Below are 18,212 nucleotides of genomic sequence, written 5' to 3' on the forward strand. Positions count from 1 at the left end.
ATCCAACTGTGGTCCTCTAAGCTCTTGAGCTAATTCAAACAAATTTAACTTATTAAAGTCTCATTATGCTAGTTTATGGCCGATTATGACAAGGAGTTTAATAGGTCATATGGCTACCCTTTAGCTCAAATACACAATGGTCATGCATTTTTAATCACATTAAGCAATTTAACACAATTCATTTGAACATCAAAAGAGAACCTCAAGGTACCTAGTCCATATATACATTAGACATTAGAGTCACATATGTACGAAATCACGAATCGAATTCAACATATTACCTAATATTCCCCTTAGCCGAATTTTCTAAGTCAAGATAAAGCCATCAATATGCTTACCTTTGGCCGAACATACACATCAACTTATGTACTCATTCATGTGGCCGAACATACATGTCTATGTTGAGGCCGATTGCAACACTTAATACTTTCTACAAGTATGGTCACTTGTATGGACTAAACACCATTTTGTTTCAAGTTCAAAACTTGGCCAATACACATATATACACTAGTAAAGCATCCTCTCCCTTTCCATCAATTCAACACATGCATTACTCATTAATATACAAAATTATATTCGGCCTTAGCACACAACTTGCTAGCCGATTCTTCTCCATCTAGCAACTAATGCACATATGTGCTCATTTGTTAGACTCTACTTCATCTAACAACAACCATATTTTCCTTCTACTTCCTACCATGGTCGAATGCTCAAGATACCTCAAGCCTCATAACACATCCATATAGCTAACATGCTAATAGTCTCAAGGCTTCAACTAAAACTTTTGAAGCCTCTTAGTCGAATACTAACTCTCTAATAATCCCAAATCCATTCATGAGATAGTTATAATTTAGACTAATCATCCAAGGGATGTATGAACTTTCAAAGCAACATTAAACATACCTTAATCTAGTGAGCCTTCATAGCCGATTTTTCTCCAAGCTCATTCCCTTCCTTTCTTTCTTCTATTCGGCCAAAGATGTTCAAGGATGAACACACATTTTTTTTCTTTGTTTTCTTTCTTCCATTCACGGCAAAGGGGGGCATGGATGAGACCATTTTTTTCATCACTCCTCCCTTTCATTATTTAATTACCATGCTCATTATTTTATTTTTCCTAACATACATCACTAACATAACATGTTTGTGACATGTTTCCACCCATAGCATGGCCGGCCACTATGCTTTAATTTGGCTAATTTGACATGCAAGGACAAGCACTTTCCCACATATATTAATAGGCCACTTGAACACTTGCCTAGCATATTTCTAAATTGTCTCACATAAGTCCCTACTAATAAATTTCACATACACTGACCAAATTAAAGTATGGAACTATCACACAAGCATTTACGCACATCATAAACACAGAATATGACCTTTAATTATTTATAAGACTCGGTTTCGTGGTCTCGAAACCACTTTCCGACTAGGGTCAATTTAAGGCTATCACAATTCGAATGATATCCGGGCTAAGTCCCGAAGGCTTTTATGCTATTGACTATATCCGGACTAAGATCCGAAGGCATTTGTGCGAGTTGCTATATCCGGCTAAGACCAAGGTATTTGTGCTAGCGATTATATCCGGGCTAAGTCCCAAGGCATTTATGCTAGTGACCATATCCGGCTAAGACCAAGGCCTTGTGCGAGTGGTTATATCCGCTAAATCCGAAGATACTTGGGTTTGGGAATGAGCGATCTTGCTGTAATAATTTCAATTAATACGCTCGTAAAATCCCAACGATGAGGTATGTTTCGTATGTGCATTGAGATAATTGATTCCTTCTAAATAGTATTTGCTCAATCGACTAACAAGCTTCCAGCTTTTAGACAAGTTGATTCCTTACGTATGAATATAAAGGTTTGAAATGTGAAGTAGGTATGATTGTGAGAATATGTGTATATGAAATTATTCGTTTAGTCGTATGAATGCTATACTTCAGTTGTGCATGATTTCATTGCTCAGAACTTACTAAGCATTAAATGCTTACTCCGTTCTTTGAATCTCTGTTTTATAGATTTTGGTTCGTCAGTTATCGGACTCGGGATCGTCGAAGTCGAAGTCGTCCACACTATCAAAGCCCTTTTTTTGGTACACTTTTGGTTGAACTCTGAAAATGGCATGTATAGGAGTATCCCTTTTTGTTGTTGGTCACGTACCCTTTGGTTTTGTATAAATTTGGATAGCCATGCGAAAATGGCTTATATACACTTTGAGCATAGCATTATAATCGTTTTGTATGTTGTTCATTGAGAGGTATGGAAATGTTGGTAACGATTAGCCATTGGAATGGTTAATCATGATCATTTTGGTGCTTTGTATGACAAATTCTAGTTGATTCATGGAAAACCATGAAATAGATAAAGTTTACCTTAAAAACAGATGTTGACAGCAGCAGTGGTGCGGATTTGAAAAATCACTAAAAATAGTAGGAATGGAATTAAATAGTGATTAAATTATTTAATTGAACCTTGATGAATCTACTTTCATATGGAAGAAACGAAACGATCATATGAGTTGTACTTTAAGAGATATTTAAGTTTTCGTGGAACAGGGCCAGAGCGATTTCTGGATCCCCTGATCTGACTTTGGAAATTCACTATAAATTAACCAGAGATAATTAGAGGTCATGCCATATATGTATAGGTTCCTTTTTCAGTCTAGTTTCGTTAGAAACAAACAGCATAAGTAATGAAGCCCTGTACAGGAAGATATATAAGTCGTAATGCATGAAGGTCAGAGCAGTTGAACCCTGAAACAGGGGAGACTTTAACTAATAAACTGTACTAATTGGCTCGACCAAAAATTCTAGAAAAAAAATTTGTAGATGTATATATGAGTGTAGTTTCAGATAAAATTTATGAAACTGGTTTCCGAGTTCTGGAACTCAAGATATGATTTTTAAGGTAACAGTGACGCAGTTAGCCAGATTGTCTGGAAATTTTTAAAATGAACTATGAAAATCAACGAAATAAGTCCGTAAATACCTCGTGTTCGACTCCGGCAACAGTCTCGGGTACGGGGTGTTACATCTCTTATCCACGATCTTATTTATCTTCAACATGATGCCATAATGTCTTTCAACTATGGTCTTACTCATTTTCTGTCATGTTGCCATGGTATCTTTCAACCATGGTCTTATTCATTTCATGTCACGTTGTCATGGTATCTTTCAACCATGGTCTTACACATTTCATATCATGTTGCCATGGTACCTTTCAACCATGGTCTTACACATTTCATATCATGTTGCCATGGTATCTTTCAACTATGGTCTTACACATTTCATTTCAGAAAGCACACTCTTATGAACCTTATCCTTACAAAGGGATTACCAGTCCAGGCTAAATCCGCTATAATATAAACTCATAGAGTATTGTCGGGATTACCAGTCCAGGCCAAATCCCATGCAACGACAATTACTCTAATGAGCTTGGATCTGAATTACCAGTCCAGGCTAAATTCAGACCCTAATTCGGATTACTCGAACGGACTACATCCATTTTACACATATTCTTCGGGAGGGCTATATCAGGATAGGATCACCCGTCCGGGCTATATCCTTTTTACCGTCAATTCTTGTTTTAGAGATCCATCGAAATTTCGCTTCATTCAACCGGGACTTCTTCCCCCTTTTATCAAATATATCAATGTTTCATCAATTTTCATACCCGGAATATTTAAATCATATTCACATCAATAACATACATTTCAAGCATTTAAGAATATAATTCAAGTTACACGAACTTATCTGGCTAAATTGCAGAGATACCAAGATTCAGGGGCATTTTGGTAAATTTTTTATTTTCCCCGATTTTCACCCAATCTTGATCCAAATTAATAATTTCATTCAATTTATTAATTTAATCAATAAAACATTGCCTTCAATTTGGTCATTTTTGACATTTTTAAAGTTTTATGCCAAATTATATACAGGTCGCTTGTTACAAAAAAAACGTACTTCATTCGGACAACTTACAGTACATTTGTAGCTGCTATATTTCATCCGGGTAACATACAATAGCTTGACATTTTATAAAATTGCCCTACAGTTTTTCTTTTATTCAATTTAGTCCCTGAGTCTAAAACATGCAAATTAACCATACTAGCTGAATATTCATATATATTTTTCCTTCTCCTCCTCTCCATTCCACATCCTTAATGTATATAACATGCTTATAAGTAACATTATCTATAATTTCACTGTTTACTTATATGTATATTCAAAGCTGTCCATTCGTGTCATAGTTACTAAATTATTTTTATCTTAAGATAAAGAACTCAAAATTAAGATCTGTTAATTTTTCATGAAACTAGACTCACATATATTCTTACCATAAAATTTTCAGGAAATTTTGTTTACCCAATAAGTACAGTTTATTCTTTAAAGTTACATTGTTCTGCTGTTTGACAGTTCTGACCCTTCTTCGCTAGGAATTAATTATCTCCTCGTACGAGATTCGAATGATGTTACCACTTATTTCTATTGAAAATAGACTCATTAAAAATTTTAAACATATAAATTTAAGCACTTAATTATTTTTCTCCAATTGTTTATGATTTTCCATAGTCAAAATAGGGGAACTCGAAATCATTCTAACCTTATTTCAAAAAATTTATTATATCTCATAATTCAAAATTCCATTTCTTACACCGTTTCTTCTATAAGAAACTTGACTCAATAAGACTTAATTACATATTTTTTTCATCCTCTAATTCGATTTTCACAATTTATGGTGATTTTTCAAAGTTAGCTTGCTGCTACTGTCCAAAACTGTTTTAGTGCAAGATATTTATTTACCATGTTTATAACACCCTTATTTTCTTTCTCTACACTATTTCTCATCACTTTCTCTTATTTTCTCTTCACTAACATGTCAAGAATATAGGTCCATATATAAGAAAACTCTATATTAACATCAATTCCATGCTTTTTAATAATATCAAACTTAAAAATATATTGAAATCTTGATGTTCTTAACTTTTCTTATTGATTTCAACATTTAACTTGATTTTTCTCTCTCCTCCAGCTTCTATTTCTTGAATTCAACTTGATATTCTAACTTCCCATAGTCTTCTTGTTATCTCTCTTTTGATGGCTATGGAAATTCTTTTGATTTCTAGGTGAAAATAGTGAATTTTTGGTGGAAGGACCAAATTGTAAGGAAAGAAAAACTTCTTCTTTTCTTCTTTTTCTTCTTTTTCTTCTTGTTCTTCTCACGTTAGTTGCATGAGAAAGATGATCATCTTCCTCTTTCTTTCCTTACATATATATATATTAAATAAAATAATAATAAAATAATAAAATATAATTTAAAAATCAATTTAAAGTATTAATAAACTAATATTTATTTATTTAATTTATCTAAAATATCTCCAACATCATCATTGTCTCTAAATTTCTCTCTACTTCTAATTGACTATATTTCCCTTGATTATCTTTAAAATTCCATCCTTGAGTCATCATTTAATTTGGTAAAATTTGCAATTTAGTCCCTCATAACTCTTCACCTATTCAATTTGGTCCTAATTCATCCATTTTCCTTGGTTTCTAGATCATTCCACCCTTAAAATATTTTCACTATTGGTTATTAAACTTTTTTATATTTACACTTTAACCCCTCAAGTTTTTAATATTTACTATTGTACAACAAAATTTTTCACACTTTTACAATTTAGTCCTTTCCTGAATCAAGATATCATAATTTACTTCCCAATGTTGTCATAACTCAAAAGTTCCCTTTTTATCACTTATTTCCTTATTTTTCTATATCAAGGATAATATCTTACTATAGAAATTTTTGGGGAATTACATTTCTCTCCCCCTTTAAGAATTTTTGTCCTCGAAAATCTTACCAGTAAAAAAAAATTAAGATATTACTTTCTCGTAGCTTCTTTTGTATCGTGTCATTATCAGAAAATTTTTTACTAAAGCTACCTTTATTCTTCAGTATACAGGTTTTGTCTTAGAATAATAGACAATCATCAGATCGAATCTGAAATCCTAAATTAGAAGTTGACCCACTTTGTACTCATTTAACTTGCAACTCATTATTACATCTCTGAGTTTCACTGATCTGTTGTATAAACATTCGTTTAGCTTTAAGTTCTACTAAGATTGTACTATTATTAGACAATTGTAATCAGGTATCCTTTACTTATAAGACAAACAGAAATCTTATACTCAGAGTATCAGCAATTACATTTGTTTTTCCCAAATAATGATCAATTACCACATCATATTCTTTCAGCAGCTCACAATCCACACTGTCTCAACCTCAAATCTTTCTATAACATCAGATACTTTAAACTTTTCTAATCAATACTTATATAGCATATTTCACTAAACAGATAATGTTGCCAAATTCCTGATGCAACTACAATAATTGCCAATTCAAAATCATATATCGAGAAATTCTTTTCATGTGATTTATCTATCTGGAAGTATAAGCTATTAGTTTGCTTTTCTTCATCAAAATACAATGTAATCCATTCGATGATGTATCACCAGTAAATTACAATTTCCTTACCGATTCGAATCAATCGAATTGATGCTTCAGTCAACAAGACTTTAAACTGATCAAAACTTTGCTATCATTTATCAATCCATTCAAATCTTATATATTTCTGTAATAATCGTATCATTGATGTAACTATTTCAATAATTAATATCGAACCTTTAAACTATTCTAAAACCATAATCATCCAATAAATTAAAAACCATGGTGCTATAATAAATCTGAAGTTTCAACAGTATAGATGGAATAATACCTCAACTTCAATAATATTTCCCAAATAGGAAAGGAAAAACCGAGAGTATTCCCAATAACCAGTGTCGTGATACAGTTTCTATAATTTCTAATCCATATGACCAAATTCTCATATTCAAGTTAGGATTTACAATAGTAGTAAGTATAATTACCATTAATCAATGAATGTCTTTTTCATTCAAACCATAAAATGAAAAGAAAACCGAGATAACAAAATCCAAGTTGCGAAACTATACCAAATTTTCGAGATAATCCATATTGAATAATATAAAGATTGATAACATCTCAGAGAAAGTCCAAAAGAATAACATTGCACATTCGTCATTCAGAGTTTCCACTAACAGAAATAGAAGATAATATCATCTGAATCTTAGTATAAAGTGTTCTATCACATATATTGACTTGGATAACCAAAGAAAGGTAGAGTAATACCACTTGTGAATCAATCAGACTTGCGACAATTTTTGTCTGTTAGCATATTTATCTAACCTTTTCATATAATGATTATAGAATCCAAACATGAACAGTTGCATATACTTCTGAAAATATCAGTACATATAAGACACCCATATAAAATCCCAAAAATTTACTGCAATATACCCAATTATAACAACTATATTCAAATATTTTTGGAATTTATTCACCAATCCATTGACTAGTATAGTCATCAATAATTTTCATATCATTTAGCTCACTCAAGAAACTAATTTAGAAGAAATTTTCAGTTAACCATTCTGTAAGTACTATATCTGAATAAATCAATTTTCCTATAAATAACTTCTTTCTTTAGCAATGGCACTGTATATCCCAAGTAGTTTTTAGAAAAATCTAATATCTCTATTCAGAACCCATTTTTACTTATTAACTCATTCTCAGTTCTGACTGCATTATCAATTGCTCAATCATTAAACTTCTTCACTTTCACATTTCTAAACTTAATCAATATAAATCTCATGAATTTCATTTCATATAACTGTACTGGTAAGGGGGTAGAGATCATAAAGTCTCATAATTTAATTTTTCATGTATTTACTCATATAACATAGCATTTATCATTCTCAAATACTAATAAACATTTATTCATATCTTTACTAGTTCTGTTTCATCGTAATCAACATTTTTACTCAAAGATAATCCTTTATCTTGTAACGAAAATTGTTTACATTTTATTTAGCAGAGGCCCAGTAGACTAGATAGAACACTTAGGATATACAAGACTGATACAAAGGTGCATTATTATGTATTATTAAACAGAGAGCACAAATGTGCTAAATGGAGAGCACTAATATGCTAATAATCAGAGAGCATTGACGTACAAAGGTCCCGTAATAGCATGCCATTAATATCCTAGTAGTTCTAATCTCGTCTACTTGGGCAAATTATTTCATGCACACATATCACTTTTACACTTTTTGCATAATGCTTTTACATGCTTTACAATTTAATCCTTGTACCAATAATCCATACATTTTTATCTTTTGTATCTTTAATACATAATATATTTCAAAATTCGCTATTCATCCATAATTGCCTAATAATCCTTATCATGTACTTCATATATTACTTTTATATATTTTGTGATTTAGTCATCAGCACAATATTTCGTTTAGCAGTATAATTTACTTTTAGTAATATCATCGACATGTATTATAAAACATTTATTCATACCTTTATGAATCCCGATTTATCATAATCAATTTTTTACTCATATACTTAAGTATTATCAAAATTATCTCGATTGGAAAGCATGCCATTTTATCAATAAAACAAATCCCATCAGAGTTGGGAGATATCATACTATCACAAGTTATATAATGACATATATTTCTAGACTTCATATATACTACGTTCGGTCTGAGAACCGACTAAACCTTAGCTCTGATACCACTAAATGTAATACCCCTATCTCGTATCTATTGTCAGAATAGGGTTTCGGGGCATTATTAGGATTTACATATCATTTAACAAAAATTTCAATTAAATACTTACTGATTCAATGCATCATATAAATTAACATATTACCGTTCAATCAATTGCTTGACACTTGTCTAACTATCAAACAACATATAATTTCAACATTGATATACCTATTTTCTTAATATATCACACTTGGGTTTAATAATAGTCTTAATTTACATAATTTTCTTGTATCAACATATCAAATATAATCATATATGTACATGTCACGAAACATATTATTCTCTTATCGTTTCTTCATAAGCATATATCATTCATTTTGTTATATCAATATTTCATGCACCATCATTTCCATATATCTTATGTATATTTATTTCGGTAATTGTTCATGTTAAACTTAAAATAAATTAAATTCCATGTACCTATACTTATTTCATTTGTCTATCTTCTTAATTATTTCATACAACTATTTTGTACATATATTTCCATATGACCAATTCTTGTAAACATTTCACACAATCATTTTGTATAACCAATTCATATAACCATTCATCATCTGGTACATATTACCTGAATATTAGTTGTTCAACAGATGTCTTCGCATCTCTCATCCACGATCTTATTTATCTTCAACATGATGCCATAGTGTCTTTCAACTATGGTCTTACTTATTTTCTGTCATGTTGCCATGGTATCTTTCAACCATGGTCTTATTCATTTCATGTCATGTTGCCATGGTATCTTTCAACCATGGTCTTACACATTTCATGTCATGTTGCCATGGTATCTTTCAACCATGGTCTTACACATTTCATGTCATGTTGCCATGGTATCTTTCAACTATGGTCTTACACATTTCATTTCAGAAAGCACACTCCCGCGAGCCTCATCCTTACAGCAGGATTACTAGTCCAGGCTAAATCCCTTGTAATATAAACTCATAGAGTAGTGTCGAGATTACCAGTCCAGGCTAAATCCCTTGCAACGACAATTACTCTAATGAGCTTGGATTTGAATTACCAGTCTAGGCTAAATTCAATCCCTAATTCGAATTACCCGTCCGAACTAAATCCATTTTACACATATTCTTCGGGAGGGCTATATCAGGATAGGATCACCCATCCGGGCTAGATCCTTTTTACTGTCAATTTTTTTGTTTGATCGTAAGTCCATAATAAGGATAAAATGATCTTGTTTGATCTGTTTTAATTTGGAACAAAATTTTATGACCCGTATTTTTCGTAAATGCCCTGTTTATGTACGGTAATACCTCGTACCTTGTCCCGATCTCGAGTACAGGTAAGGGGTGTTACATTACCTGCTAACATATGAACATCTCAATCTGTATATCCCTTACTGTACATTGTTAAAGTTTCATCAATGGAACATTACGCAATCAAGACTACGCCATCAAGATTTGACGTATGTGTTTTGCACTAGCAAAGTCTTGTGGCTTCTGAATGTCCAAATTTCAGTTCAATAGTGTTATGTTGATGCCAGGTATGGACCACTCATTAGGTCCAATTGAACTTACCAGAGTGTTCGTTATGAATTGCAAGTTTGGTGTTTGATTCAAGGAAACAATGAGAGACTAGGCCAGAATTCACCAAGCTCAGGCAGCTTAGTTTGTGGTCGTAGTGATGCGCTTACAGTGGGGCAACCCAAAGGTGGAGTCTCAGGGTCCGAGTCGAGTTGTAAATAAAATTTAATGTAGAATTTTAAATTTCAAGTCAAGTAATTAATTCATTGTTGTGGAATGGCTGTTGAAAGTGTTTTTCTATAGGTCTTAACTTGTATTAAATTCCTTAAGTTTAACAACTAATTCATGTATGTTATAAAAGTCCATTAGATTGTTTTTATTTGGCACGCGAAATATTCTTAGTTAAATTTATATTTTAAGAGTTAATATTATATGATTTCTATGATTTCCAACTGGCGACATATTTCGATAAGGTACGGGTTAATTAGTTAGTTATTGAAATGTAGCACCTTATAGTCTGGATCTAGCGATTGGGTCGGGTATGGGGTGTTTCAATTATCACCTAAAATACCCTATTGGACTCACCTAGGCATACGGATACCCTCTTGGTTTCACCGCTTGGTAAAAGTTCTACTCAACATGATACCTTTTCGGTGTCACCTATCTAGATCTTCTACTAGGGGCATCATTTCCTAGTATATTAAGTACTATCGAATAAATACTTAATTTTAGGTTATTATTTACTTAATCAATGAACTAACGAAACAATCAAATTATGCAAAATATGCATAAAGCACAAATTATTCTAATATTTACATAAATATTCAATCAACAAAGTTAAAGAAAGAAATATAAGTAAAAAAATAAAATAAGAGATAGAGAATGCTCATAGATTAATCAATGCAAAAAGGACGACTCCAGAACAATCTCCGCTCGCGATCATCTAATTTCGGAATAGGATTTCCCGATTAAGCGAACATAAAAAATAAAACTAAAGAAAAAAATTGAAAACTAAATCTAAAATATGAAAAACTACTCTCTAAACAACCTCATTGGCTCAATCTAAAAGATTAGCTAGCTTAATTAGGTCAACTACAAGCCTTAAAACTGATAAAATTTCATTCTGCGAATGGAAACACCCTTAGCCCTAAATTGCACTCTATTGCACCAGTATTGCGAAACTGAACTTCACAGGACATATTTAGCTTTGAAATGAGGTGTTGCGATACTGCATATTGATGTTGTCTTTGGTGTTCCTTAGCCTAAAAATGGTTTCTTGCACACTAAAGTGACTCATCAGTCCTTTCCTAGGCCCGTATTGGCTTGACAGCTCATTTACATTACCAAAATATGCGTAAAAACACTTATTTTACTAAAATTAAATTTAAGCTATTAAAAATAGAAAATGTAACGAAAAGACATGAAATGGCTTGAAAACAAACTTATTAGGTGTTGAAAAGACTCTAGTTTGCCACAACGAATTGTGGCAAATCACAATCCTCTTTCCATTTTATTTTACTTAGTTTCTTCTTTGTATTTGGATTTCATGATTTATCTTTTTTTTTTCCTATTATAGAAGTTCACCCAATATTAACTATTTTATTTAAAGTACATAAAAAAGAATGAAAAATGTTATTTTTAAGAAAAATAATGCATAGATTTTGAATTGGGGGTGAGGAAGGAATTGGAATCGAGATTTAAAAAGGAAATGAAGCTCATTAGAATCTGGATTTTGTTACCAAAAACTGGGTTTGGATGAGATTTTCGACGAATTCTTGAATTTTTTGTCATCAGAATTATTGAGTGAAGAATAAAATAGATGAATATGTTTGTAAGGTTATACTTAAGGAAATAATATTTAACATTTTTTGGAGTTTTTATTTAAAAATTACCACATGTAACAAAATGGTTGGCTTAGAGATTTTTTACGAGCATAGTTCAGGTACCATTTTGGATAACTGAGTATAGTTTAGGTATCACTTGTGACATAAAAATGTTTAAGTATTAGTTTGAAAAAATAAGTATAATTTAAGTATAATTTTATTGTGTAAGCCTTATGTTTTTTACTTTTATTTTTGAGTTTTCATTTTAAGAAAAAAACTTAATTGAATAGAATACCCTTAAAGTATTGATTTTGTTTGAGTTAGGTACCTAAATTATTTTTTTGTTAATTTGGGTACCTAAATTTTGATTTTGTTATTGAAGTTGATCCCTGTTGCTTTAAAAAAAAGTTCCAACCAATGGGATTACGCCATATCACCACTCTATTAAACTATAATTTAAAATTTTTTATATTAAATAAAAATAATTATATTAATATTAAAAATAAAAAATACCCCTCCCTCACTTGTCCCTTTCCCCCACCGTTTTTCCTCTTCTCCCCCTTTTCATTACTATATATACTTTGCAGGTTGGTAACTGGAATGGATAAATGCTATGATGGTTGATAAATTTTATGACTAATCAAATTAGTGCATCATTCTTGAGATAAACAATTGCATTACGTTATCGTCACATTGGAATTAACATCAAAGAAAATTAATTAGTGCTTTTCATTAGCGGCTGCTGCTCGCCCTTCATGATTAAGAAAATGCTGACAAAGAATTCTTCACCCTCTCTCAAACAATGGGACGGGGATGTTGGGGGGGTAATATTTTTTAGTTTTTTTTTTAATATTAATATAAAATTACTTTTTAATTATATTTTAATGGATGAAGAGGTGATGCAATCCCATTGGTTGATTTTTTTTTAACGACTACCAACTCTAGTGAAAAAAAAAAAATTCGAATTAACCAAAAAACAAAAAAAGTAATTTTGGAAAGTATACGTGGCGAGATTAAAAAGATGACGCGTCAATCCTTCATAGATTCTCTCTTCAAACTCTTCAGAGCTCCTCCTTATCACATTTCTTCATTTTTAATATGTATTATTGTTTTTAAGATTTTATTAAGATTCTTCCTAAAAGTCCAAGGTATGCCGAAATCTTTTCTGTTTCTGTTTCTTTTAATTTAATTTTAATCTAATCTAATTTGATTTAATCATTCGCTTTAGTCCCTCCCCTAATAGTAGAAGATTTTATCATATTTTCAAACGTTCTAATTAATTTAGGGGTCTTGTACTCTCAGTTTGTTGTTATTTTAGGGTTTTTAGAAATTACGGATTGTTCAATATATATTTACAAGTGCATATAGAAATGTATACTGGAATATTTGAGACAATCTATTTCGATAACGAAAGAGATACGTAATTGCAAATTTTAAGTTTTTAAAATCTAATTGTTTCATAACAGATGGAAAGGTCCGAATCTTTCTCATCTCTTACATTCAAAGGTTCAATTCCTGAAGCAATTCTTGAAGCTAAAATCCAGAAGAAGCTTTTCGTGGTCTACATTTCAGGTAGCCTCTTCTTCTTTATTTGATCCGTTTTTACAATTTTTTTTAAAAATTTAGTATTTTGATCGAAAAAGACTGTTCTTTTTTGTTTTATTGTGATACTGATTACTAATTTTTTATGCTTATTGGGATTTAAGGTGAAGATTCTGAGTCGAAAAACATGGAGGATTCTACCTGGACTGACTTAAAAGTATTATTTTTTTTCTTAATTGTTGATTTTAAGTTTTTTCGTCTTAAATTAACCTTTTTTCTTATATTTGTGCTCTATATCTTATCATGGTGGATTCAGGTAAAAGAGTCACTGTCAAAGTATTGCGTTCTATTGCATATCTGTGGTGGAAGGACCGATGCTGCAAATTTTTCTGCCATATGTATCCTAATCCTCGATTGTTAACTATATCTTTTGCTTATAGTTACTCTAAGGGCATTCTTGGTAGGATGGAAAAGTGTAAGGATGGATAGAAGAGGGTGGAAAAATGGAAAGAATATGAACTTTTGGCATGTCTTCCTCAGAAATAGGAGTGTGAGGAAAAAATAAGGCAGAATATTATTTTCCACATCTATTAACAAACACAAATCACTTCAAATTGGACCTAAAAGATGAAAGAAAATGAGAGTGGTATGAGTTAATATGTGTATTTACTAAATCTTTAATTTTTTTATTTTATTTTTTCTATCTTTAACTTGCAACGAGTATAATTATAAACCAATGTACTTTTCATTTTTTTTTCCTCTCATTTTTTAATCTGCCAAGCAATGGGTGGATTAAATCAGCCATGTCTACCATTTCAATGGCCACTTATAATGTGCAGCTGATTCAGACATGTTTCAGCTGATATTTCTTGACTCCTATTGTACGTATCTGTTACCAGTTTTAATGGGAGAAAAAAATCCTTGCATCAACATTATACAGACCCGCAGAAATCTGTCCCATGTATAACTGCAATTGGATATAACGGTGTACAAGTTTGGCAAAGTGGTATGAAATTTTCTTATGTAAATCCTTTTTTTCCTCTAATTTTGTGGAACCATGTAATATGTATGGAAAGGTGTTCTAAATAATCAATTATTTTCTTTTGTGGAACTCTTCCAGAAGGGAGTATTAGTGCTGAAGTTTTGGCATCCAGTTTAGAGAAGGCATGGTTGAGTCTTCATATCCAGGTTTGCTGGTGATGATTGAGTTTAGGACTATTCCCCAGTTAGTGATAAAATCCTAAAAAACATTTACCACATTCAGGTTTTCATTTTGGATTTCTTAGCATTCTTAGTTTCTTATCAAAACTGCAGGAAACAACGGCAGCTGTCCTTAGTGCTGCACTTGCTTCAAAGAAATATGAATCATCTAGTTCTGGGGCATCTGCTGTTAGCCAGTCTGAACAAGGAAGTTCTTCAAGTGCTTCTATTCCATCAACCACATTGGCCAATGTTGTCCAGACCTTGGAGTCTAACCTATCTGTTATGTCTGTGGTGATGGAGGAAAACAGAGATTGTGAGCAAACAGTTAAGGTAATTTTGAATGCTGGCTGTTTTTTGTAAGTGCTTTCTAATTTTTGTCTTATAATTGGGAGTTTCGGTGAAGGAGGACACTTAGACTTCAATACAGGGTGTTGTGCAAAATTAAGAGGCATGTGCTGTCATCACCAGGTAGAAGGGGAAGTCCTTTGGAAGTTTAAAAACTTTGCTTTATATAAGATTGTTTTTCTATGCTGATGTTACAGGAGAAAAATCCTGAATTGGTTGAAAATGGTAGTTCAGAATCATTTAGCACTGACAACTTAGCTAAACAATGTGATATTACCAATGAAGAAATGAGGACAGTTGTTAGTTCTGTTACTTCAAATCCAGCGGTTCATGCATCCTCTCATCCTGAAGATGATTGTCTCATCCCAGTAAAGCGCACTGATCATCAGCCAAGTTGTCCTGCTGGAAGTATGCCAGTGAGTGCTGCAGAAGCAGAGAAAGACATGCAACATGTGAAGGATAAAGTAGATGGTGCATTAGAAAATACTACAACGGCACACATACCAACTGATGTTCATTTAAATATCCGATTACCTGACAGTAGTAGCCTACAGGAGAAGTTTCCTGTGACATACACACTGAGTATGATTAAAGACTATGTGGATAGAAACCAATCAAATGGCATGGGCTCCTATGATCTTGCCATTCCTTATCCTCGCAAGTTATTTGGTGATCAAGGTATGACTCTGCATTTTACATCTTTAAAATCAATGTGGCTTATTTAGTTTTTTCTCAGTTCAGATATTGCATTACTTTAGCTGAACTTTGCCCATCCCAAGCTGGTATCTAGAAGCATGTTGCAAATTAGTAATGTTGAATATCTGGCCAGATTACCGGATGTTGGATGCTCTGTAGCTCTGTTCAGGTGCTTTATTACAGATTGAATGTAATTCTTTTTGGTATTTGAAGGTCATTCTTTTAATACTACAAGGGATGATCCCTTTTTTCTTTATGTGAACACTATTCTGTGATGATATCGTTTTGGTGTTTACTTGTAGATAATATACGTTCTAATTTCTTTGCATTGAAGATGTGTTGGAACTTGGCCAAGATGTTCTTAAAGTTGTAACATTGCATTGCCTTCACATATGAGGATTGTTCCATGTCTTTAAAATATACTTATGTGAGGGAACATACTTTTGAAATGTCTGCCATTCACCACTGTTGCTCTCTTCTTGCCTGCAGATCTGATTAAATCTTTATTGGACTTGGGTCTGCTTAACAGACAAGCATTGATAGTAGTTCCACGTCGGAGAACCGCTGGTTTCCAAGGGCAAAGACCATCTGATGACAATAGAAATTTGACACCTATAGAAGATTCTGCAGGAAGCAGTGGGGGATATTTTTCATACATCAAAAGCTTTTTGTCTTATGTAAATCCTTTTGCTTATCTCAGTGGTGGTGCCAGCTCTTCAACTACTGGACAGGAATCTCAAAGTGGCATCTCAGAATACAGTGAGTCAATCTGCTGTTGATGTTAATTTCTTTGTTCTGCTAGGCTGAAGGCCATGAGTTGAAATGTTTATTCCATGGCCTATTTAATCTTCTAAACTAATGTAGGCTAAGTATACATGTCTGTTCCGTTATACATGGTTGCATAAATATACTGCATGTGGTGTACATGAAGAGAGCAAGCCTGTATAGAATGCCACGTATAATTGAAGGTGATATAATTGAAAATTATTCGATTTTCCTTATTTTAAGTCTATTCGTATATAAATGTCTAAACTGGGATTTTGAGAATCCTAGTCTGAAAAAGGTAGTTGCCTTCTTATCTAACAAGAATGCAATTCCTAGATGTTCAATTTTCACATCTTTAGTAATTGCATCTCCGTCGTATTTGGTTGCATATGGATATGTGTTGGACATGGGTAACATTTTCATGTATGTGGAGGATCCTTAGAGGGTCATATCTTCGTACCCATATTTGAATATGCACCAAAACAGGTACTCAAGAAAAAAAAAAAAAAAAGATTCAAAACAACTGTATGTCCCGGTCATTGATGGCCCAAAATTTGGATCTTCTTGGTGAATTCTAAGAGAGATGTTGAAGGGGGTTAGCCTGCATTTTTGTAACGATCTTATTTGTTTAGTTTTTCATGTATGCGGGCATTTTGTCTTGGGGAAGAGGTGGGGTATCATAGTCTGTTAATCGTTAGGGCCATACTCGGAAATTAGTCATTTCTCATTCATCTGGCTTGGTTGCAATTATAGGTCCAAATCCTACAGTGCAGAATAACTTGGGTGGAAGAAATAGAAGCACTTCAATGGCCAGTGACGGTGGCAGGAGCAGACGAGCTGTGACCACTCAACATGGCAGCAATATTCACACTCTAAAACGTCATGAAGACGATGACAGTTTCTCTGATAGAAATCCGTTCTGGAATGGAAATTCTACACAGTATGGTGGTAGTAGCGACAGCAAATAATTAGGGTCAGGTAGGTCTTGCTTCTTCTTATCACACGTTATCTTTGATGTTTAAAGTCAATACCCTTTTAAACGTAATTGGCCGTATGTGAATAACTTAAAATATGTTATTTGTCTATATCCTAGTTTTCTAGTAGGTTAGTGAGTGCAGATACATTCAGGTATGTATGACACTGATATATCCACTTTTTTTCTTTTTCTTTTTCTTTTTTGCATATGTTTGGAGTATATGTAATGTTGGGATACGGATAAAAAAAGGTTATATCGAACAAGAATGTGGCACTTTCTTTTTGAACAGTATTCCTGTACATTATGCCATGTCGAGCTGCTACTTGATTACATAGGCATGCTCAAATTTTGACGTTTGGCTTAGGATAATAGAAATTACAAATTCGAAATTAAATCGACATTAAAATTGATAAAATTATATAACAGAAATTTTGAATACTTTGTCTTTTAATATTGCTAGCAGTGTGTTTCGACTTATATCAGCCAGTGGTTGTATATTAATAATTTGGGTATAGTCACTCGTGTATTTGTTTTGATCACTGAAGTTTAAATTTTTTATTGTCATTAATAGTATCAGAATTTAATATTTTGGTATCTCATCCCTTGAATCCTTTAAATCATTAATGAAGTGCTGACATGATCATTTTATTGTTATAATAATAAATTTAGTCTTTTAATATTTACAGTTTCTATT

General features: G+C 32.4%; 1 protein-coding gene across 2 annotated transcripts; it reads left to right on the top strand.

Moving 5' to 3' along the window:
- Positions 1 to 12,623: 12,623 nt before the first annotated feature.
- Positions 12,624 to 17,804, top strand: LOC108474081 (plant UBX domain-containing protein 11-like). 2 transcript variants are annotated; one of them, XM_053029031.1, is made up of 10 exons: positions 12,624 to 12,815; positions 13,458 to 13,563; positions 13,698 to 13,750; positions 13,850 to 13,931; positions 14,474 to 14,539; positions 14,654 to 14,721; positions 14,848 to 15,066; positions 15,279 to 15,759; positions 16,267 to 16,536; positions 17,296 to 17,804. In XM_053029031.1, exons 1-10 carry the CDS (start codon positions 12,747 to 12,749, stop codon positions 17,508 to 17,510), a joined length of 1,629 nt encoding a protein of 542 aa, XP_052884991.1. In that variant the 5' UTR covers positions 12,624 to 12,746; the 3' UTR covers positions 17,511 to 17,804. The 2 variants fall into 2 exon arrangements, with proteins under 2 accessions (XP_052884991.1, XP_017631470.1); XM_017775981.2 differs by lacking the exon at positions 12,624 to 12,815 and adding an exon at positions 12,918 to 13,139.
- The last annotated feature ends 408 nt before the right edge of the window (positions 17,805 to 18,212 follow it).

This window comes from Gossypium arboreum, chromosome 5 (assembly GCF_025698485.1).
Source record: "Gossypium arboreum isolate Shixiya-1 chromosome 5, ASM2569848v2, whole genome shotgun sequence".
NCBI classification, from domain to species: domain Eukaryota; kingdom Viridiplantae; phylum Streptophyta; class Magnoliopsida; order Malvales; family Malvaceae; genus Gossypium; species Gossypium arboreum.

What these genes read in the sequence shown, in the direction of transcription:
- LOC108474081 (XM_053029031.1), top strand. Translation starts at nt 12,747, where the DNA reads ATGATTAAGAAAATGCTGACAAAGAATTCTTCACCCTCTCTCAAACAA. An exon ending in CTACCTGGACTGACTTAAAA is followed by an intron (nt 13,751 to 13,849) that starts GTATTATTTTTT and finishes TGGTGGATTCAG; the next exon opens with GTAAAAGAGTCACTGTCAAA. An exon ending in ATTGTGAGCAAACAGTTAAG is followed by an intron (nt 15,067 to 15,278) that starts GTAATTTTGAAT and finishes CTGATGTTACAG; the next exon opens with GAGAAAAATCCTGAATTGGT.